The sequence below is a fragment of the Cervus elaphus genome, chromosome 9 (assembly GCF_910594005.1).
Source record: "Cervus elaphus chromosome 9, mCerEla1.1, whole genome shotgun sequence".
In the NCBI taxonomy this organism is placed as follows: domain Eukaryota; kingdom Metazoa; phylum Chordata; class Mammalia; order Artiodactyla; family Cervidae; genus Cervus; species Cervus elaphus.
Genome location: NC_057823.1, coordinates 5,618,550 through 5,641,528, shown reverse-complemented (window position 1 = coordinate 5,641,528; position 22,979 = coordinate 5,618,550). Strand labels below are relative to the sequence as shown.

At 45.7% G+C, this 22,979-nt stretch overlaps 1 protein-coding gene and 1 pseudogene across 3 annotated transcripts in view; both read left to right on the top strand.

Moving 5' to 3' along the window:
* RUFY1 (RUN and FYVE domain containing 1) overlaps nt 1–21,357 on the top strand; it is a 63,554-nt gene extending 42,197 nt beyond the window's left edge. For all 3 annotated transcript variants that reach the window (XM_043910706.1, XM_043910708.1, XM_043910707.1), the window contains exons 12-18: nt 6,482–6,579; nt 12,722–12,841; nt 13,506–13,635; nt 15,292–15,386; nt 18,039–18,087; nt 19,780–19,857; nt 20,755–21,357. In XM_043910706.1, the coding sequence (XP_043766641.1) occupies nt 6,482–6,579; nt 12,722–12,841; nt 13,506–13,635; nt 15,292–15,386; nt 18,039–18,087; nt 19,780–19,857; nt 20,755–20,901 (717 nt within the window). In that variant the 3' untranslated portion in view covers nt 20,902–21,357. The remainder of the gene's footprint in view (nt 1–6,481; nt 6,580–12,721; nt 12,842–13,505; nt 13,636–15,291; nt 15,387–18,038; nt 18,088–19,779; nt 19,858–20,754) is intronic.
* On the top strand, nt 7,565–10,202 carry LOC122699128 (annotated as a pseudogene).
* Nucleotides 21,358–22,979: the final 1,622 nt, after the last annotated feature.

Below are 22,979 nucleotides of genomic sequence, written 5' to 3'. Positions count from 1 at the left end.
AAGCAAAGACATCGCTTTGCCAACAAAAGTCCATACAGTCAAAGCTCTGGTTTTTCCAGTAGTCATGTACGGATATGAGAGTTGGACTGTAAAGAAGACTGAGTGCCAAAGAATTGATGCTTTCAAACTGTGATGCTAGAGAAGACTCTTGAGAGTCCCTTGGACTGCAAGGAGATCAAACCAGTGAATCCTAAAGGAAATCAACCCTGAATATTCATTGGAAGAACGCTGGATCCCTAGGAAATGCCATATATAAAAGTTAACTCTTGATACATTACAAACCTAAATGTGAAAGGTTGAGTAAACTAGTGTGGAATATCTTTGTCACCTAAGCATGAGAATGTTTCTAAAACCTCCAAAGTGCAAACCATATGTGAAAATTAGACTATATCTAATATGAACATTAGACTATATCAAAACTAGGGACTTAAGGACAGTAGATGACTAGGAGAAGATACTTACAATCTGTAGACCAGTAGAGGACTAATATTTAGACTATACATGGAATTACTACTCATCAACAAGGGAAAGATAGGAAATCCAAAAGAAAAAGGGACAAAAAATATGAACAGGCAAGCCACAAAGAGGAAACATAAATCTTCAAGCTGAAGCTCCAGTACTTTGGCCACCTGATGTGAAGAGCCAACTCATTGGAAAAAATCCTGATGCTGGGAAAGATTGAAGGCAAAAAGAGAAGGGGGCAGCAGAGGAAGAGATAGTTAGATAGCATCACTGACTCGATGGACATGAATTTGAGCAAACTCCAGGAGACAGTGAAGGACAGGGAAGCCTGGCGTGCTGCCGTCCATGGGGTCACAAAGAGTCAGACACGACTTGGGGACTGAACAACAACGATAAAGCTGGCTGTTGGTATGTTTTCAAAATCCCTCTGTTGGTCACATCATTAGCAAATATTTTCTCCCATTCCATAGGTTGTCTTTTCATTTTGTTTATGGTTTCCATTGCTGTGCAAAAGCTTATAAGTTTAATTAGGTCACATTTGTTTATTTTCACTTTTGTTTCCATTACTCTAGGAGATGGATCCAAAAAAATATTGCTGTCAGTGTTTATGTTAAAAATTTATGTCAGTGTTCTGCCTGTGTTTTCCAGTGTTATACTATCCAGTGTTATACCTTGATCTTTAATCCATTTTGAGTTTGTCTTTGTATATAGTGTTAGGAAATGTTCTATTTTCATTCTTTTACATGTAGCTGTGCACTTTCCCAGGACCGCTTGTTGAAGAGACAGTTCTTTTCTCCATTTCCTCACCTCCTTTGCTGTAAATTAACTGACCATAAGTGCGTGGGTTTATTTCTGGGCTTTCTCTCCTGTCCCATTGACCTCTGTCTGGTTTTGTGCCAGCATCATGCTGCTTTGGTTACTGTAACTTTGTAGTGTAGTCTGATTCTTGATAAATATTTTAGAATAAGATATAAACTTCCTTTTTTAAAACTCCAGCTGAATTTCTTAAGTGGGAATTGTGTTGAATTCAAAGCTTACTCTCCTTTTTGTTCCGTAAGAGTTGCGTTTTCTCCAGGTGAGCCCTTGATCCTGTCTCATCCTTGATGGCAGCATGGCTGTTTCCTTATTTTGGCTGCATCTTCTAGTGAGTTCTTACTAACATGGAGAAGCGCTTTTGTGCTTTATAGGTTGATCTTGTGTTTGACAGCCTTGCCCACCCCCCACCTAGTTCTGATGGTTTGTCTATTGATCTTGGTGGTAATTAATCATACTGTAGGCAAATAAAGACAATTTAGTCTCTTCACTCTCAAGTCTTGTACCCATTATTTTTTTGTTTCTTTTAGCACTGGCCTCCATGACTACATTAGACAGTAACAGAAATAGTGAGCAGACTTGTGATTCTGATCTTAAAAGTAATGCATGTAAAACTTTCTCCATCAGGCCTTCCCGGGTGGCTCAGTGGTAAAGAATCCGCCTGCCAGTGCAGGAAACACGGGTTCCCTCCCTGATTGGGAAAAAATCCACGTGCCTCGGAGCAACTCAGCCCATGTGCCACAACTATTAAGCCTGTGCACTGGAGCCTGGGAGCCACAGCTACTGATGCCCACACGCCTAGAGCCTGCGCCCCGCAGCTGGAGAGTGGCCCCTGTTCTCCGCAACTGGAGGAAAGCCACACAGCAACAGAGACCCAGCACGGCCAACAACAAATAAATAAAACTGTTTTTTTAAAAAGATTTCCCCATCAAGGGTAGTGCTTACTAGATGGTTGGTGTATAATCTTTACTGAATTAAAGAAGTTCTTTTTTTTTTTTCATTTATTTACGTTACTGTGCATGGGCTCCCTCTCGCCACATGGAGCGGAGGCTGCTCTGATGGTGGAGCGCAGGCCCCTCACTGCAGTGGCTTCCCGTCGTGGAGCACAGGGCTTGTGGGCTTCCGCAGTTGGGGTGCGCGGGCCCTAGAGCAGAGGCTCAGCAGTGTGGCGCTCAGGGTCAGTTGCTCATGGCATGAGCGAGTTTCTGTGATCAGGGATGGAACCCGTGTCTCCTGCATTTTCAGGCAGATTCTTAACCACTGGACCCCCAGAGAAGTCCGTGAAGTTCTTCTTTATTTCTTGTTTGCTCAGAGATTTTTCTCATAAATAAATGTTGAACTTTATTCAATGTTTTAGGCTTTTTTGCTTTTTATTTATTGTGATAGAACAGTTCTTTTTCTCCCTTATTTTTTTTTCTCCCTTATTTATGTGCCAATTTATAGATTTACATTCTTGGATTCCTACTTGATTGTGACATATTTAAATACGTAGCTAATATGTATGTTTATACACGAGACAGACCTCTAACTTTCCTATTACTAACCTTATTTGGCTTCAAAATCATGGTTGGACTGGTACTGTAAAATAAGGTTTCCTGCTCTCTTTCTTAGAAGTAACTCTTATAAGATAGCAAGTATCTGTTCTCCAAAAGTTTTGAGAATCCCATCCATGTTATAGGATTCATCTGGGCTGGGCTTTTTGGGTCAAGGAGACTATGACTGCCATTTCAATTTATTGAATGCTTACTGGTTTATTCATATTTTCCATTTCTTCTCAGACCAATTTCGGTATATTTTATACTTTTTCCCAAAGTGTGTCTTATTTTATTTAGGTTTTCAAGTATTTTAGCTCATAATTGTTTATAATATTCTTTTGCAGAATTTTTTAATCTCTTTAATTCAGTGTTTTCTTATTGCATTTTCTGTCTTTCTTCTTTATCTAATCTTGCCAGAATTGTGTCTGTTCTAATAATCTTCTCAAAGAACTGGCTTGTTTTCTAATATTCCTTATTGTGTTCTGTTATTGTTTCTTATTTCATTGATCTCTACCTTCACCTTTATTATATTCTTTATTATTTCTTAGGGTTTACTCTGTGGCTCATTTTCAGCTTCTGAAATGCATACTTAGCTCATCTGTTTTATTTTATTTTTTATTTCATTAAATATTTTATTTGAAGTGAAGTCACTCAGTCGTGTCCGACTCTTTTCGACCCCATGGACTGTAGCCTACCACACTCCTCCATCCATGGGATTTTCCAGGCAAGAATACTGGAGTGGGTTGCCATTTCCTTCTCCAGAACATCTTCCCGACCCAGGGATCGAACCTGGGTCTCCCACATTGTAGGCAGACACTTTACCGTCTAAGCTACCAGGGAGGTCTAAAAGTTTAAAATTGCCCACAAGTACCATTTTAGCTAGGCTTCCCCAGTGGCTCAGACAGTAAAGAGTCTGCCTATAGTGTGGGAGACCTGGGTTTGATCCCTGCGTTGGGAAGATCCCCTGGAGAAGGAAAGGGCAACCCACTCCAGTATTCTTGCCTGGAGAATCCCATGGACAGAGGAACCTGGTGGGCTAGAGTCCATGGGATCACAAAGAGTTGGACATGACTCAGCGACTTCACTTCACTGCTTTAATGACACTCAAATTTTGATCAAAGTATTTCATTGATTGGGTTGGCCAAAAGGTTCGTTTGGTTTTTTCCATAAGACAGCTCTCACAACATTTAGTCTTTAACTTCATTCAAAACAGTTTTGTTAGATTGTATCATGACAGTTGTCATATCGGCTTGCATTTTCAAAAAACTTAGCAAAATTGGTGAATTTTTGTAAAGCTATTTTAATATTGAAGATGGAAGGAAAAAAGCATTTTTGGCATATTGTTATTATTTATTATTTCAAAGAAGGTAAAAATGCAACTGAAATGCAAAAAAAATGTATGTGTGCAGTGTGTGGAGAAAGTGCTGGTCAGTTGTGTCAGAAGTGGTTTGTGAAGTTTCATGTTGGAGATTTCTTGGTGGATGATGCTCCCCAGTCAGATAGACCTGTTGAAGTCAATAGAGATTAAATCAAGACATCCATTGACAACAGTGTTAAACTACATGAGCGATAGCTGACATACTTAAAATATCCAAATTAAGTGCTGAAAATTACTTGCACCCCCTTAGTTATGTTAATCATTTTAATGGCTTGGGTTCCACATAAGTTAAGCGAAATAAACCTTCTTGACCGTATTTCCATGTGTCATTCTCTACTGAAACATAATGAAAACACTCCTTTTTAAAAACAAATTGTGAAGGGCAACGAAAAGTGGATACTGTATGATAATATAGAATAGAAGAGATTGTGGGCTGAGCAAAATGAACTACCACCAACCTCGCCAAAGGCAGGTCTTCATCCAAAGAAGGTGATGTTGTATATATGGTGGGATTAGAACAGAGTCCCCTATTACGAGCTCCTTCCAGAAAACCAAACGATTAATTCCAATAAATACTGCTCCCAATTAGACCAACTGAAAACAGCTGTTGATGAAAAGTGTCTGGAATTAGTCAACAGGAAACACATAGTCTTCCATCAGGATAACACAAGACCACATGTTTCTTTGATGACCAGGCAAAAACTGTTACAGCTTGGCTGGGAAGTTCTTCTTTAAAAAAAAAAAAAAAAAAAAAGATAGAGTTTTGTTTGGTTTTATTTATTTATTTGGCTGTGCCAAGTCTTAATTGTGGCATGCAGGATCTTTAGTTGCAGCATGTGGGATCTAGTTCCCTGATCAAGGATCGAACCTGGGCCCCCTTCATTGGGCTCTCAGCCACTGGATCATCAGGGAAGTCCCTGGCTGGGAAGTTCTGATTCGTGCATTGTATTCACCAGACACTGCACCTTCGGGTTTCCATTTATTTAAATCTTTACAAAATTCTCTTCTTGGAAAAAAATTCAGTTACTTGGAAGAATGTAAAAGGCACCTGCAACACTTCTTTGCTCAAAAAGATAAAAAGTTTGGGGAAGATGGAACATGAAGTTGCCTGAAAAATGGCAGAAGGTAGTGGAACAAAATAGCACATTGTTCAGTAAAGTTCTTGTTGAAAAATGTGTCTTTTATTTCTTACCTAAAAACCAAAGTACCTTAATAGCCAACCCAATAAAAAGCACATTTTTCATATCTGTCATCTCGGAAATTGAAACACGTCTTATAGTCAATGTCATGACACATTTCAAGTAGCAGTTTTTTCCTTTCTTAGTGGTATATAAAATTAGGATGCATCTTCAATGTAATGAAATTCTGCAGTGTTTTCATTGTGTTTCAGCTCTAAGTATTTCATAATTTCTCTTCTGATTTTTTTAGCTCAGTGTATTTTAGTAATATGCTATTCCATTTCCAGATGTGAGGTGTTCAGCTATTCTTTCGTTGCTTACATCTAGTTTTATTATGTTAAAGCCAGAAAATACAGTCTGTGTATTCCTAGGAATGTATCGGTGCTTCTTTCTGTCTTCAGTCTTTCTGTCTCCTTGTATTTAAGAGTGTCTCCTGTAGACACACAGAAACACGTTTGCTTGTTTGTTTTGCTGCCACCCGGTCACTCAGCGTCTGCCACAGGTAAAAGCTTGGGCTGAGAAGGTCACGTGGGCGTAGGTACAGACCCAGCTGCACCACACTTGTGCTGTGACCTTTACCCAGATGCTTGCCACTTCTGAGCCTCCCTCTCTTGCTCAGAGCAGTGGGGCTCACAACACCCATCGTGAGAAGCCTGCAGGACTCATGTGAACTCATGGAGGTGCCTAGCGCACGAGAAGGCTCAGCAGTGTTGAGTCAGATCTGACTCTGAAGTTCCTTTTCAAAGAGGGACTTGGCCTGTTCAAACACAGGGCTTCATTACCTCCCTCTCTGCCTTTTTCTCGCCACTCTGCATGGCTTGCAGGATCTTAATTCGCTAACTAGGGACTGAACCCAGGCCACAGCAGTGAAAATGCCAAGTCCTAATCATTGGGCCACTAGGAAATTCCCCCTCTGCCCTTCTTTATGTTGATGACACTGGATGCGTTGACCTAGTTTGTCTTCCAGGGCTCTGGCGAAGAGCAGCAGTTAATGAAACACTCTTGAAAGTATTATTAAAAAAGCACAAAGAGAACAGTTGAACCCTCTTGTAATCCAGAACAGGCAGGGGGGTGAGACAGAAGCAGAAAATGACCCTCTTTCCTTGCTTTTACAGAATGCAGAGAGCAGTTTACAACAGAAGAATGAAGTCATTACATCTTTTGAAGAAAAAACCAATCAAGTCATGTCCAGCATGAAACAAATGGAAGAAAGGTAAACGCTTCCTCCTGGCAGATATTCCCTAGAAGGTACTAGGCATTGTCTGAGCCTGGAGACTTACTCAGAGTCTCTCTCAAAAGTATAGACATGTTGGAATGACTTTCCTTCAGGTCTTTAGTCTTGCCCGGAAAGGGGACTGGATTCCCGAGTTTTCCCTAAGCATGTATTCAGTTATTCAACTTTTGGGCTACTGTATCACTTTGACTTCTCAGGGAGTCAGAACTATCCAGTGAGCTCACATTTAGATCAGGTCAGGGACTTCCCTGGCAGTCCAGTGTATGTCTGCAGTTCTGTTGCAAGGGGCAGAGGTTCGACCCCTGGTCAGGGAACTAAGACCCTGCATGCTGCACGGCATGACCGAAAAATAAGAATTAAATAAATAAATAGCAGGTCAGTAAGGTATCAGAATACAGGTAAAAAAAAAATAGACTCATACAAATATAGGTGACTGGTTTTGTTTTTTTTTTTACAAAGGTACAAAGGCATTTCAATGGAGAAAGGACAGTTTTTTCAATAAATGATATTTGAAACAGTTGGGTATCCATAAGCCAAAAAATGAACCTCAATTTAGACCACACCTTTATACAAAAGTTAAGTTCAAAGGAATCATGAATCTACATGTAAAACCAAAGACTAAAAACTTCTGGAAGAAAACATAGAAAATCTTTGTGGCCTTGGGTTAGACGAAGAGTTCTTAGATGTGACATAAAAGCTCTGTTCATAAGAGACAAACTTGATAAATTGGACTTCCTTAAAATTTAAAACTTTTTTTCAGTGGAAGATACAGCTAAAAAAATAAAAATCCCATATCTAACAAAGGACTTATATCCAGAATATATAAAGAACTCTCAAAACTCAATGAACAATCCAGTCTAACACAGACGAAAGATTGAAAAGACCCTGCATCAAATAGGACATATGGACAAATACACACACAAAAAGATAGTTAAGAAATCTGTTGGATTTCTTTACTCTAACTATGAAATGTCAGAAAGAAAAAGTAAGAAAAAAAAATGCTGTTTAAAATCACATCAAAAAAACCTCGGGATAAACCTAACCAAGGAGGTGAAAGACTTTGAAGATGATTCAAGGAAATGTAAAGATATCCCGTGTTCTTGGATTGGAAGAAGTAATATAGTTTAAATGACCATACGACCCAAAGCAATCTATAAACTTAATGTGATCCTTATCAAATTACCTATGATACCTATTTTTCACAAAACTACAACAAATAATCCTAAAATTTATATGCAACCATGAAAGACCCAGAATTGCCAAAGCAATCTGAGGGAAAAGAACAAAGCTGGAGGCATAACCCTTCCAGACTTCAGACAATAGTACAAAGTGATAGTAGTCAAAATAGTATGGTATTGGCACAAAAACAGACATGGATCAATGGACAGAATAAAGAGACCAAAAGTAAACCCGCGTACCTATGTCAATTAATCTTTGACAAAGGAGGCCAGAATATACAATGGAGAAAAAAAGGTCTCTTCAGCAAGTTTTGGCAAAGCTGGACAGCCTCATGTAAATCAGTGAAGTTAGAACACTCCCTCACACTACATGCAAAAATAAACTCAAAATGGTTTAAAGACTTAAATGTAAATTGTTGTTATTCAGTTGCTAATAAGTCATGTCCAACTCTTTGCAGCCCCGTGAACTGTAGCACTGTCCTCTACTCTTTCCTGGAGTTGGTCAAATTCGTGTCCACTGAGTCAGGGATGCTGTCTGTCCAACCATCTCACCCTCTGCTGCCCCCATCTCCTTTTGCCTTTGATTCTTCCCAGCATCAGGGTCTGTTCCAATGAGTCTGCTCTTCGCATCAGGTGGCCAAAGTATTGGAGCTTCAGCTTCAGCATCAGTCCTTCCAATGAATATCCAGGACTGATTTCCTTTAGGATTGACTGGTTTGATCTCTTTGCAGTCCAAGGGACTCTCTAGAATCTCCTCCAGCACCACATTCAAAGGCGTCAGTTCTTTGGTACTTAGCCTTCTTTATGGTCCAACTCTCACATCCATACATGGCTACTAGAAAAAGCATAGCTTTGATTATATGGATCTTTGTTGGCAAATTAATGTGTCTCTTCTTTTTAATACACTGTCTAGGTTTGTCATAGCTTTTCTTTCAAGGAGCAAGCGTCTTTTAATTTCATGGCTGCGGTCACCATCCGCAGTGGTTTTGGAGCCCAGGAAAATAAAATCTGTCACTGCTTCAACGTTTCCCCTCTATTTGCCATGAAGTGATGGGACTGGATGCCATGATCTCAGTTTTTCTAATCTTTTTCAAGCCAGCTTTTTCACTCTTCTCTTTCCAGAGGCTCTTTAGTTCCTCTTTACTTTCTGCCAGTAGGGTGGAATCATCTGCATATCTGAGGTTATTGATATTTCTCCCAGCAGTCTTGACTCCACCTTGTGATTCATCCAGCCTAGCATTTTGCATGATGTACTCTGCATATAAGTTAAATAAGCAGGGTGACAGTATACAACCTTGTCACGCTCCTTTCCTGATTTGGAACCAATCAGTTGTTCCATGCCTGGTTCTAACTGTTGCTTCTTGACCTGCACATAGGTTTCCCGGGAGACAGGGACGTTGGGGGGGGATTACTTGAAAACCATTGAGGACCTAAGGGCTCAGATTCTTCCAAATTCTGTGGACAATGCCCGCATCGTTCTACAGATTGACGATGCCCCATCTCGTCTTGCTTCTGATGACATCAGAGTCAAGTATGAGACAGAGCTGGCCACACGCCAGTCTGTTGAAAGTGACATCCACAGACTCTGCAGGTTATTGAGTCTCTGCACCTGTGTCACCCAGCTGTAGCCGGAGACTGAGATTGAGGTTCTCAAGCAGGAGCTGCTCTTCATAAAGAAGAATCACAAGGAAAAAGTAAAGGGTCTGCAAAGCCAAGCTGCCAACTCTGGGTTACCATAGAATTGGATGCCCTCAAACCTCAGGACCTCAACAAGATCATGGCAGACATTGGGCCCTGTACATTGAGCTGGCTCAGGAGAACCAGGAGGAGCCAGACCAGTACTGGTCCCAGCAGATGAAGGAGAGCACCACAGTGGTCACTTTACACATTCTGAGGTAGGAGCTCCTGAGATGACTTTCTCAGAGCTAAGACACCATCTAGTCCCCGGACATCATCCTGTACTCCATGAGAAATCTGAAGGCCAACTTGGAAAACAGCCTGAAGGAGGTGGAGGCCCACTATGCCATGCAGATGGAACAGGCCTTGGGGTCCTCCTGCACCTGGAGTCAGAGCCAGCCCAGATGGAGGCAGAGGGGTAATGCCAGACCCAGGAATACGAGGCCCTGCTGAACATCAAGGTCAAGCTGGAGGCTGAGATCAACACCTCCTGCCACCTGCTGGAAGGTGGGGAAGACTTCAGTCTTGATGATGCTCTGGACAGTGACACCTCTATGCAAGTCATCCAGAAGACCACCAACCTCAGGCTCATGGATAGCAAAGTGGTGTCTGAAGTCTCAGACGCTCAAGTTTTGAGGCATTGAATCAATAGAAGCAATGTGCCCTGCGGAGCAGGAGGCCACTAATAGTTGAGATGTTAGTGCATTAAAAAAAAAAAAAATGAGCAGAAGACCTAAATAAACATGTCTTCAAAGAAGACAGATGAAAAGATGCTCAACGTGGCTAATTATTAGAGAAATGCAAATCAAAACTACAATAAAGTGTCATTTCAAACCAGTCAGAATGGCCAACATGGAAAGTCTACAAATAAATGCAGCAGAGGGTGTGGAGAAAAAGGAACCCTCCTGTACTTGGTGGAAATAAAAAATTGGTGCAGCCACTAAGGAACAGTATGGAGGTTTTTTTTAAAAACTAAAAGTAGAGTTGCCATATGATCCAGCAGTCCCACTCTTGGGCATATATCCAGAAAAGATGAAAGCTCTAATTCAAAAAGACATGTGCACCCCCAATGTTCCTAGCAGACTATTTACAATAACCAATACATGGAAGCAAACTTAATGTCCATCAGTTAATGAATGGATAAAGAAGATGTGGTACATATATACAGTGGAATATTACTCAGTCTTAAAAAATAATGAAATATTGATTTGCAGCAACATGGATAAACCTAGAAATTATCATACCAAGTAAAATAAGTTAGAGAAAGACAAATATATGATATCACTTATATGTGGAATCTAAAAAAAAAAAGTGTTACAAATGAACTTATTTAGAAAACAGAAACAGATTCAGAAAACAAACTTATGGTTACCAAATAGGAAGGTGTGGAGGGATAAACTGGGAGTATGGGATTAACAAATATATACCACTTCAAACTAGGTAAACACAGTGACTTTTTTGATACTTTATAGTACAGGGAGAGCTATATTCAATATCTTGCTCAGTTCAGTTCAGTCACTCGGTCGTGTTCGACTCTGCGACCCCATGGACTCCAGCACGCCAGGCCTCCCTGTCCATCACCAACTCCTGGAGCTTGCTCAAACTTATGTCCATCAAGTCAGTGATGCCATCCAACCATTTCATCCTCTGTCGTCCCCTTCTCCTGCTGCCTTCAGTCTTTCCCAGCATCAGGGTCTTTTCCAGTGAGTCAGTTCTTTACATCAGGTGGCCAAAGGATTGGCCTTTCAGCTTCAGCATCCGTCCTTCCAATGAATATCCAGGACTGATTTCCTTTAGGATGGACTGGGTGGATCTCCTTGCAGTCCAAGGGATTCTCAAGGGTCTTCTCCAACACCACAGTTCAAAAGCATCAATTCTTGGACGCTCAGCTTTCTTTATAGTCCAACTCTCACATCCCTACATAACTACTGGAAAAACCATAGCTTTGACTAGATGGACCTTTGTCGGCAAAGTAATGTCTCTGCTTTTTAATATGCTATCTAGGTTGGTCATAACTTTTCTTCCAAAATCAACTATATTTTCATTTTAAAAAATTGTTCATATAGGGTTATCGTTATCACCTTTCTAAATTCCATATATATGTGTTAGTATGCTGTAATGTTCTTTATCTTTCTGGCTTACTTCACTCTGTATAATGGGCACCCTATATGCAAAACAGAAAAAGAGACACAGAAATACAGAACAGACTTTTGAACTTTGTGGGAGAATGTGAGGGTGGGATATTTCAAAAGAACAGCATGTATACTATCTATGGTGAAACAGATCACCAGCCCAGGTGGGATGCATGAGACAAGTGCTCCGGCCTGGTGCACTGGGAAGACCCAGAGGAATCGGGTGGAGAGGGAGGTGGGAGGGGGGATCGGGATTGGGAATACATGTAAATCCATGGCTGATTCATATCAATGTATGACAAAACCCACTGGAAAAAAAAAATAATAATAATAAAAAAAAAAATTGTTCAGCATTAGCCATTAGGGAAGTACATGTTAAAATCATAATGAGATGCCACTGCACACATATTAGAACAACTAAATATTTTTTTAATGACAGTACCAGATGCTGGTGAGGCTACAAAACAAGCGGAACACTCATACATTACTAGTGGGAATGCGCTTTGGAAAATAGTCTCTGAAAAAAGCCAAACATACTCCTATCATATGATCCAATAATCCCATTCCTGACTGCCCTAAAGGAGTGAAAACCTATGTTCACAAAAACAAAAAAAACAACCTGTACACAAATGCTTATAGCATCTCTATTCATAATTGCCAAAATCTAGAAGCAACTCAGATGTCTTTCATCAAGCGAATGGATAAACGGGACGTCTACGCAATGAAATTCTACCCAGCCATAAAAAGGAATGACCACTAATACACACAAAAACTTGGATTGATCTCAAAGATGTGCTGAAAGAAAGAAGGCAGTCTCAAAAGATTTTGTGAAATATAATTCTATGTATTAATATATAACATTTGGGGTGGAGAGGTGTGACTCAAAGGGGCAGTGCTAAGGCGTTTTGTGGGGTGATGGAAATAGTTTATGTCACCTGTTAGAATGGATTGTGGTAATGCTTACATGAATTTATGCCTATGCTAAAAACGCATAGAATTATACACACAAAGGAGTCAATTTTATCATATATTAATTTTTAAAAATCAAAAAAAGCTAGCAAGGCTATGCAAAGATCATATGGTCAGTGTGAGGAGTGGTCCTGTCCTTACAAGTGTTTGGTCCCTTTGGTCTAGGTTACAGCTCTCAGAGAGGGCGAGGCAGGGGGCCGAGGAGCGGAGCCGCAAGCTGCAGCAGGAGCTCGGCGGGAGGAGCAGCGCCCTGCAGCAGCAGCTCGCCCAGCTGCACGAGCAGTGGTAGGAGCCCCAGAGGCGGCAGGTGGCTTCGTGGTGTGGCGAGGACTGGGGAGGCCATCTCCCAAGTGGGGCAGACAGTGTCCCGCTTCACAGGTGACCCCTGCAAGGCTAGCATTAGGATTAGGAGAGATGCGGTGTCTATTCCCCGCTTCACAAGTGGGAAAAATGACTTCATGGGGGCTCAGTATAGTCCCCAAGGCCACTCAGCTGGTGAGAAAGGCATCGGGATTCAACTGAAACTCACTGCCACCCCTTAGTAGCTTTTTCCTTGTCCCCAGCCCCCCAGTATCCTCCACTGGTAGCTGGCTCCTTTAAAAAGCAGGATAAATGTTGCAGAATAAATGTCTCCATCTCAGTAGTAGGTTCTGTGTGTGCAGCCACAAGTGTTAGAGCTCTTTTCCTCCCTTTCCGTTTGTGGAACTGTCAAGTGTGTGCCCGTGCCTGCTTTCCTTGACGTGTTCCTGGTCTTTCTTATGGAGGTGCAGATGGCCCTGGGAGGAGAGGGAGCCTTATTTCAATGCTTTGTGGAAGGGTCTGTATGCTCACATCACAATTCAGATTGCTGGGAATCCCCTGTTTCTTATGTGGTGACTTGGGTTGTGGGTTATGCGTTTCCATGAAGATCGCTCATTGAGACTAACTCAAGTTCACTGTGCGAAAACAGCGCAAGTCTAGAGAAAGAGCTGAAATCAGAAAAAGAACAAAGACAAGCTCTTCAGCGAGAGTTACAGCGTGAGAAAGACACTTCCTCTTTACTCCGAGCAGAGCTACAACAAGTAGAAGGATTAAAAAAGGTAAGATGGACTGTCTTGGGTAGAAAAAGAGCTTCTAGATCTCCAGAAACTCCTGCCCAAGAGTCTCCCAGCCAGCAAGTGAGACGCACGCATGACCCTTCAGTCTGCGGCTGCAGAGTCTGTCCCCACTGTGCACTCGCCGGCTCCGGGTCCGGGACACTGTTCCCACATCCTCAGAGCCTCCGCTTCAGGAGGAAAAGCAAAGACAGATCATAAGCCAGCGAGCAGACCAGAGAGACTCAGTGATGAGGGCGATGAAGATGAGCACGCAGGAGCGTGTCCCCACACCGGGCTGGAGGGTGGCCTGGGAAGAGTGATGGTTAAGCAGAGAACTGAGTGGTGAGCAAGGGCCAGCCATGCAGAGCCGCCCGGAAGTGTGAGGGGCCGTCCCAGTGCAAGGCCAGAGAGGAGGGCTGCGTGCCCAGCATGTGACGGCAGGGAAGGGAGGGCTTGGCGGCCCCACACGGCCTTCCCGTGCCGCTGGGGCAGTTCCCAGACACGGGTTTTGTCTCACTGAGCACAGTAATGGGCACCACTGCAGTCTGAGATAAAAGCCCTTTGATTTCTATTGGGAAGTAGCTAGAGTCCCTCATGGGAGAGCCTGCTAGGCCCAGCGTGGGGCTTGCTAGTGAGGAGAGAGCTTCCAGGAGCCACTCAAGCTCAGAGATGGGAGGAAAGGACTTCTAGAAAGTTCTGCATGATGGAACACTCCCCCTTCACTTCAAATTACACACACCCTGCAGAAGAAACATAACAGCGTATCTAACCTCACCGGGAAGTCTTAGCGTGCCCTTGTGAGCCCATGTTAAACGGTCTCCGGGGCAGAAGGCCCAGGGTGGCTGAGGTGGGAACTGCCCACCACTCAGGCCATAAGCCCTACTGCTTGCCCTGGGATCAGCCCTGAAAACCCAAGTTACTTTTCCGGGTCTTCGTCTCTGCCCTCGCCAGCCCCAGTTTACAGTCGTCAGCATCGTCCCTGCTGAGCTTCGCTGCATGGCTCGGGGCCTCAAGGTGTGCTCACCCCAGTTTACAGAGTCGCCAGCATCGTGCCCGGTGAGCTTCACTCTGTGGCTCAGGGCCCCTGGAAGGGCTTGCCGCCCTCAGGGCCACATAGGAGATCCCAGATCTTGGCTTTCATCAGCCTTGCTCATTTATTTTCAGAAAATTTTGACCAGCTCTTCCCAAAAAAAAAATTTATTCCTAAACTAGCTTTCCCTGATACAAATCTGTCTTTTAACAGAAACAGAAAAAACTTATTTTGCTCTGTGCCAATCTGTCTTGAATGTTTCCTGCCCTACATTCCACACTGCAGAGCCACTCATGAAGTGCTTCCCTTCCAGCTGTCCATTCTAGAGAAACTGGAAATAACCCTGTTGTGAATGAGATTGATACAACAAAACTGTTTCTTGCTCTTACAAAACATTCTAGCGACTTCACTGGTGGTCCAGTGGCTAAGACTCCGTGCTTCCACAGCAGAGGGATGAAGGTTCAGTCCCTGGTCTGGAAACTAAGACCCTGCATGCCATGCAACATGACCAAAATAAAAAAAAGAAAAAAAGATAAACATTCTGACCTGCTTGTCACTGTGATGACTAAACCTTTTTTTAAAAAAAGGACTTTGAGTTCTGTGTCAGGCGTCTGGTTTGTTTGTTTTAGGAGCTGCGGGAGCTCCAGGACGAGAAGGCAGAGTTACAGAAGATCTGTGATGAGCAGGAACAAGCCCTCCAGGAAATGGGTCTGCACCTCAGCCAGTAAGAAACCCACTCCCCTTGTCTGCCACCCACATCAGGGCCACCGGGCCCACCTGCCCCTAGAGAGTCACGCCAGCCTGCCCACTGCATCCCTCGAGCCCCAAGCCTGTGTCCTTTTGTGCAAGGAGGGAAGGGCAATCCGGGAGGCGTGCCAGCAGTTCGGGGGGAACCCCTGCCCAGGAAGTCAGGCTTCAGGGACACGGCACTGGCTTGGGTTGATTAATTCATCAGGAACAGCCTTTTGTGGTGACCGGAAGTCTTACGGTCACAGACTGAGTGTCTGTGTCCCAGGGGAACCAGGTGGGTCATAGAGGGTTGTGTGTTTAGCTCGAGGGAGTGCTGTGGCCTGAGACTGTGGGCCCGCCGCAGTGCAAGCCTGGCGCCGCTTCCCTCCCTGGAGCCTGTATGCTCACCTGGGCCAGAGGCCGTCTGTCCACCCCCAGCAGGGATGCTGCGGTTGTGCGCCCTCTGCGGCGCTGTCTGCCCTCTGACTGAACAGGTCTCCTCCTGGCATCCCAGTCCTGCCAGGCTGCTCTGGACAGTTTGCTAGGTCACACCGTGGACGGTGTGACTTGCCCGTTTGTGTGACTGTTGCATTTTTAAACGAAGTGGTTAGCTTTTTCTCCTCAAGTCACAACTCTTTTGGTTGCTAGTGACAGAAATCCAGTTCAGACTGGCTTAAGCAAAAAGTCACCAGCTGTCAGTGTCTACCTCCCTCCTCTGCCACGCGCCTCGCGGGTGGGTCTGGCCCCACCCGGGTACCCAGCAGGGCTGTCTGTCAGAGAAACGAGCCTTCCGCTTTCCCGTCAGTCCACAGAGATCCCAGGCTGGCTCGCGGCTCCCGCCTGAGTCTGGTGCAGGCTCAGTGAGCAGCAGAGCCCGGCTCAGGCCCGGCGCAGGGCACGCTGTGACCAGAGACAGGAGCTCACAGGAGAGGAAACCAGAGCCGCTGAAGGAGCGCACGTGTGTGCAGACTTGGGAGTTTTCTGTCTGGAAAGCTGGAAGGTCTCCAGCAGTGCAGTGGGCTGGCCCACAACAGTGTAGGGAAGGATGTTATGGCTGATGAGAAGGCGGTCTTTTCAGGAGTTTAACGTGAAGATGCTGCCCATTTGCCATCCTCGCCCATTCGCCGGCTCTTTCTAGACCAGCTCAGGGCCGCTGGTCCCTCTCAGGCGGAGCGTGCGGTGCTGCTGGCCCCACCTGAGGGGAGCCCTCAGAGAGCAGACAAGGCCGGCTGTCTGCCCCACGTTCAGAGCCCCGGCCAGCTCTGAGGGCTCCCTGAGGCTGCTGAGAACCAGCTGTGGAAGCTGGCGTGGTGCTAGCTTCTTGGATTTGAGTGGCATTTAGAGACAGGGAGAGGGAGGCATCCTCAGGGCGCCCTCCCCCTTCTCACAGGGCTAGTCCCATCTTTCTTCTCCTGCCTGTCCTCTTCACGTAGGACAAACGGCAGAGTCAGAGACACACCCCCAGTGAGGCAGAGGCCTCGGAAAAGCAGGCAGACTCTGGCCTTGGAAAGGCAGGTACCCCTGCCCTTAGCGGCCTCGCAGTGCTGCTGCCCAGCCCACCGCCAGTGCCCTTCCCAGCCGGGGTGTGTTAGCAGTGCCGGCCAGACTCGCATTTCCTCCCCGGTCCCCTCTTCCTGCAAGCCCACACCGGACAGCAGAGACGGGAAAGCTACTCTCAGATGCCTCCACCAGCTGCAGACCCAGGTGCCCAGTTTTATCTTGGGAACATCTGGATTCTCAAATTGTATTTCCCAGGGAAGTTCTTACATGTTGAGGCTACTGTCTTGACCTTGCCCGTCTCAGGCAGCCTCTGGCCCTGTCTGTCTACTCACCTGCTTCTGTAGCCCTGTAGCCGGGCAGGGGAGGGGAGGAGCCCCTGCAAGCATTCCTGGAGGCCACAGGGTGTTTTCTTTCAAAGGCTTTGATGTTTGGTTTCCTCGTCCCTCCCCAGAAGTCTAACCTGTGACTCAGAGCCTTGCCTCTCTGACACTTAGGTTAGGCTAATCCAGTGACAGTTTAAGCTAACCCCAGCTTTTAAAAAAGGGCTTTGACATATACAGTGTTTTGCTTTATCTGGTTTAACTCTGCCATTTTAGACCGTGTTCGGTCCTGTCTTCTATGTGGAGAACTAAGGAATTATTCTTCCACCAACTAATGAGGATGGAACAAGAATAAACAATCTAGAGAGAGCAGGCAGCAAGAAAGGGGCTAGAGAGAGGCCTACAGATGAGGGGTCCCACACCTGATGAGGGAGTGCACCTGCTCCTCGCACATGTCACAGGCGGGAATAGTTGCTCGGAGAAGCCAGAAACATGGGCTTTTATGAGGTAATTCTCAACTTTTAAATGATTGCAGCTATTTCAAAGCCTTTTTAAATCCTTGCCGCAACTGAATAGTTTATATCTTGGGCCAGATTCAGTCCAGAGGCTCAGCCTCAAGACTGCCCCAGAAATGAGCCAATACAGTGAGATGACTCTGGGATTATAAAAAGGTGGAAACAAGTTATTCTATAAGAACTCATGTTATCACGTTCCTCTCTTACAGTCTTGTTGCCCTCACAAAGCCAAAAAGTTATTGTGGATTTACTTCATGAGAGCTTGAAAGTCCCTCTTAGTGAGGCTGTGAATTTCTCTCTTCTCTTTTTAAGGTCAAAGCTGAAGATGGAAGACATCAAAGAAGTAAATAAGGCACTGAAGGTACTGGACTATTAGTGTTATTAAGAATCACTACTAGTAGCTATCAGTCAGCTCATGCTAATATATTAGCATGCTCTTAGGTTTTCTCACAACAGTCAGGTGAGAATATGTGGTTGGTTCCTGGCTCCCATCACTTATTTACAGGTAAAAAAATGCTGCACAGAGCTGTGTATCTAGGCCCTGGTGATGGTGAGATGGTGATGCAGGCAAGCGGCAGGGCCTAAGCTGGTCCTGGAGGAACCGAGGTCCTCTGGTTCTGGTCTCCCCGCTGTCAGCTGCAGTTTGACATTAGACCTAGATCATCGGTGCCCTAATGAAGGAAATGAAAAGTGGCAGAAAGAGATCCAGGTTGCCTTTTTTTTTTTTAATGATCAGAGTAAGACCTTTCCCTCCAGGTGAGGTGCTAGAGGCCACACTGGCCCATAAAAGTGCCCTGTGCCATTTCTGGGGACCACTTAAGCCCTCAGCTGAGCCAAGTTTCTGAACCATTCTGGGGAGGGCAGAATGGCACAGGCCACTTAAGAGAGCAGGAACATGTGGTCCCGGTGACCCAGTGTGGTGCTGAGCTAGCCTGCTGAGGCCGAGAGCGGAGTAGGAGAGGGCAGGAGTTTCTGACCCTCAGCCCCGCTCTGGCAGCAGTGTACAGACAGCCTCTTCCCTAGGCACCCTGCCGCACGTGCTGAAGCAGAGACCCTTAAGTCTCTAGGCACTTGACTACCAGGCCGCCTCGGGTCAGAAGCAGCAAATTGTCACAGCAACTAACAGCAGCCTGGACTTGGCAGTTCACAGTTTTATTTTATCCTCCCTTGTAGACTGAAAAGCTCCTTAGATGTCATTGCTGTGAGCTGTTTTTATCCCCTGCAGATATAAACAAGTGTTTGCGCAAAATGTCAGCTGACCGTGCTAGAGGGAGGATAAGTCATAAAATGGGACCCTAGAGCTTCCTGGAGCTGTGGAACACTAGGCTGAAAGCATGACGGGCCTGTGCTGCACCTCCCAGTCATATCTCTGTGTCATCAGGAAAGCAATAGTCAACAGAAGCCAAGGCGCCATTAAAGTGCCTGGGGCGCATGACCTTTGAACAGCTCAGTCCGAGACGAGCAATGGAAATCTGTTTTCCCTTAGAAAGATCTCCAGAAAGGCATCTCTCTAAGCTTCAGTTGCCTCCTCTGCTTCCCCACGAAGCTCTGACAATCAGGACGTCAGTGTGTATGGAGAAGCACCTCCTGTCTCCGAAGCACGTTGGCCTTCTTTCTCAGTGGGGACTGCTGCCACAGATTTTCTAGTCTGGCTGCCAGGGTTGGCCCGTCTTCCTCCTGCCAGTTTAGGGGGCAGTTTGCATGATGTCTCAGCCAGGGTTGGAGTTACAAGCACCAGACCCTGATTCTGATCACTTCAGCCCTAGGGCACTTGGTGAAAGGGACTGGAAGTCTCAGGTTAATGTGAGGATGGAGAATCTGGCAACCTGCAGAGACGAGGAGGCCACAGGGCAGGTAGGCTGCGGCACGAGCTCCAGCTGTGGTCAGGGTCGGGGGACAATCCTGGGACCACTTCTAGTGCAGAAGAGGCAGTCCCTCAAAAGCAAACCAGGTGCTATTAGGGACGGTGGATGCTGGGCTGAAGGATGAACATAGCTAGAGGCTCATCGGGAGCCAAGCCATAAAATAGGATTGTGTGTTCTTCCTTCCTCAGGGCCATACTTGGCTGAAAGACGATGAAGCAACACACTGTAAGCAGTGTGAAAAGGAGTTCTCCATTTCCCGGAGAAAGGTATGTGGGGTAGCCCTCCACTTGCTCGCCCAGGGACTAAGTTGGTTCCCTGCCTGGGCCCTGATTCTGGAGAAGGCCCGTAGGACTAGGCCCGCTGCACTGGGTTCATGCTCACTGGTCTGCCGGCAGATGACTTCCCAGCCTACCCCCCTTCAGGGACCTCAGCCCATTAGCACAGGCCTTGTCTCCACCACAGTCCTGTCAATGATTTGGGAGTTGGGGCTGCTTGTTTGCAGAAGTGGTCTAGGTGTGTGTGTATAAGCTGAAAATTCTTTGAGAGCAACAGGACCAAAATCTGGCCTAGTTAGGCAAAACCACAGGGAACCTATGGGCAGTAAGTCTTAAGACAGGCATCCAGGTGGCAATCTGGGCAGGGCACTTGCACCCAGTGAATCTACCTCTGCCTGTGTAGCCCGCCTTCAGGTTCCAGGAACAGGTCTTGGGCCCAGCCTTCAGTCCAAGGTTGAGCAGGCCTTGATTGACCAGTTGGGCAGGGCAAGATATAGATGTCACACAAAATAGAGAGCCTTTATTAAAGAACTTCTCATGAGTGGCAGGCTAAAGAAACCTTGGGTTACCACCATGGAATGCAGCAATTACAGGGAACATACCCAGGCACTCTATCATTGACTGCCAACTGACAGAGTTGTCAAGTCCAATAAAACACAAAGAAAAAGAACTTGACTCATGCCATTGGACACCCCCTCCAACACTCCATGGATTTTACAGGAACAGAAATGTAGAAACACGAGGTCTAGAAGAACCCCTTTCAAAATGATACAAGCCTCTGGAGGAGGGATTTTTAAAGTATTGAACTTTTAAAGGTTGGTCAGCTAGAGCGGGTGTGCAGACCCAGGCAGCACAGCATTCTGTAACTGCCTCTTTTCCATCCTCCAGCACCACTGCCGGAACTGTGGCCACATCTTCTGCAACACGTGCTCCAGTAACGAGCTGGCCCTGCCCTCCTACCCCAGACCAGTCCGGGTGTGTGACAGCTGCCACACCCTGCTCCTTCAGCGGTGCTCCTCCTCCACCAGCTCCTAAGGCAGGGGCCTCAGCAGGGCCTGCTTTCTAGACCAGTTGCCAGCCTATCTTCATGTCTGTGGGCAGCCTCAGAACAGTGCCAAACTCTCTGGTCTTCAGTTAGTCAGGGACTTGGAAGGTTGGTTCCCAAGCCGGGCTGCTGGCCCTCTGGACGCAGCACACGGGACTGGAAGCTGCTTGTGCCTCTCCTCTCCAAGTTGTATGGAATCAACTCCTCTGGATTGACATTCTCACTTGACACCACCGGCTTTGGTTCAGATGTAACTTCATGATTTTGCTATTATCATTTTTCAGTTCCCAAAGAATTAACCTCTTTTGCAACAGCCCAACTAGTTGTAGGAATCAGTTCCTTTTCCTCCCCACCACCCCAGCATGCCTTCCCTGCTTCAGAGTCAAGAAATTCACACCCTTGTGAATATCCATCATTAGCCCTGCAATAAAAGTCTTTATTTTTCATTCTGGTATAAATAATGAAGGAGCTTATGTCAGCTTCACAGGATGCCCAGGACAACCCCCATTTCAGGACTAGAGGCCCTCAGTGAGGGTGGCTGCACCTGAGGTAGGGGCCTGAGCTTGCTGGGTTCTGGGGTGCAGGCTGCTGCCCAGCTGAATAAAGGACAAGCTGAGCTGTTAATGTTCAACAGGCATAGCAGAAGTATCTCGCCAAAGCTCAGAATGTATTCCTTTATCTAACAGGGTTAGTGTAGTTAATTACAGATGGAGGCACCTGTAGGGAAACATTTTGGATTTCAAGGTATTTGTGGGCTGTGGAAAACTGGCTCAGAGCCTTCCTCTGGATTCCCACCTGAGCACATGCTTGCACACACATGCGCACACACACCCCCCTAACTTCCCTCCACCAGTTAATGGCCTTGAGTATTCAGGTTACAGAAGTGTAACAAGCACTGTAATCCAGACAGGTCAGTCCATCTGCATGCAAGGCCTCTTTCCAGTGCCCGCGTCCACCTCCCACCAGTGTTCTGACCTTGGCTGTCCAGCCTCTGCTTAGAGCCTGGCTCTTCTTTCTGTACTGTCCTAGCACAAGGCACACCCACAGCCTGGATGATTCCACATCTGCTCCCCTAAACACACCTGTTACGGATGGGAAATATGGAAGGTTCAGTGACGTGAGGTCCAAAACTGTGTGCCCTGCTTCAAAGCTACATTCATTCCGAAGTGCAGATTTTTGAATGGCAACCCACTCCAGTACTATTGCCTGGAAAATCCCATGGATGGAGGAGCCTGGTAGGCTACAGTCCATGGGGTTGCAAAGAGTCAGACACGACTGAGTGAACTGAACTAAGGAAGCACATGGCAGCAAAAAGGGACTTTCTCCTCTTCCCTAACTTAATCTGAGCAGCTTTCTTAACCTCATTCAGGGCCCAGCTTTTCCCGAAGTTCACATACCACACTTCCCCCAACTGGTCTAGCGTTAGATTTGTACCGTTTTCAGTGTACCCAATTTTTACTCCGACTTGCTGGGGAGCCGTAGGTAAGTCATGTCTCAGCCTGTGTCTCATCTGCACACAGAAGAGGAGCGGGGTACCTCCCTCCTTCAAGACAGTTCTGACACTTCCCACCACTACCACACGAAGTGCTCTTCCTTTATCATCCTGATTTCTAAAAGCTGCCCCTGCCCCCATGCCCCAAGCGTTATTCAGAGGATGCCAGTGCTGGAGACTAAGTTACCTAGCTGCATGGAAAGAATTTAAGATATCCATTATGCACCTGAACTTTGGAGCCCTCAGTTTCCGGTTTGGCAGACTTCCCCTTACTTGGGCAAACAACGAGGGACAGACAGGAGGCAGTGTTTCTCCAGCTTAAATGCAGGCTGTGGACGGGTAAGGATCATGATAAATGACACCAAGTTTGAAGACTCTGACCTTTCCTAACAAACTCTCAGGTGATGATGCTGGTCCATGGAGTACAGTGTTCCAAAGAAACACAATGTTTCTAGGTATTTTTTCATGTTTCTTCAACAAAGATGTTCTTTGTTAAAAAAAAAGAAAAAAAACTAAAGGACTATGGAGGATCAAGGAACACTCCTTGATTTCCCCAGACACAGACCAAGTAAAGAT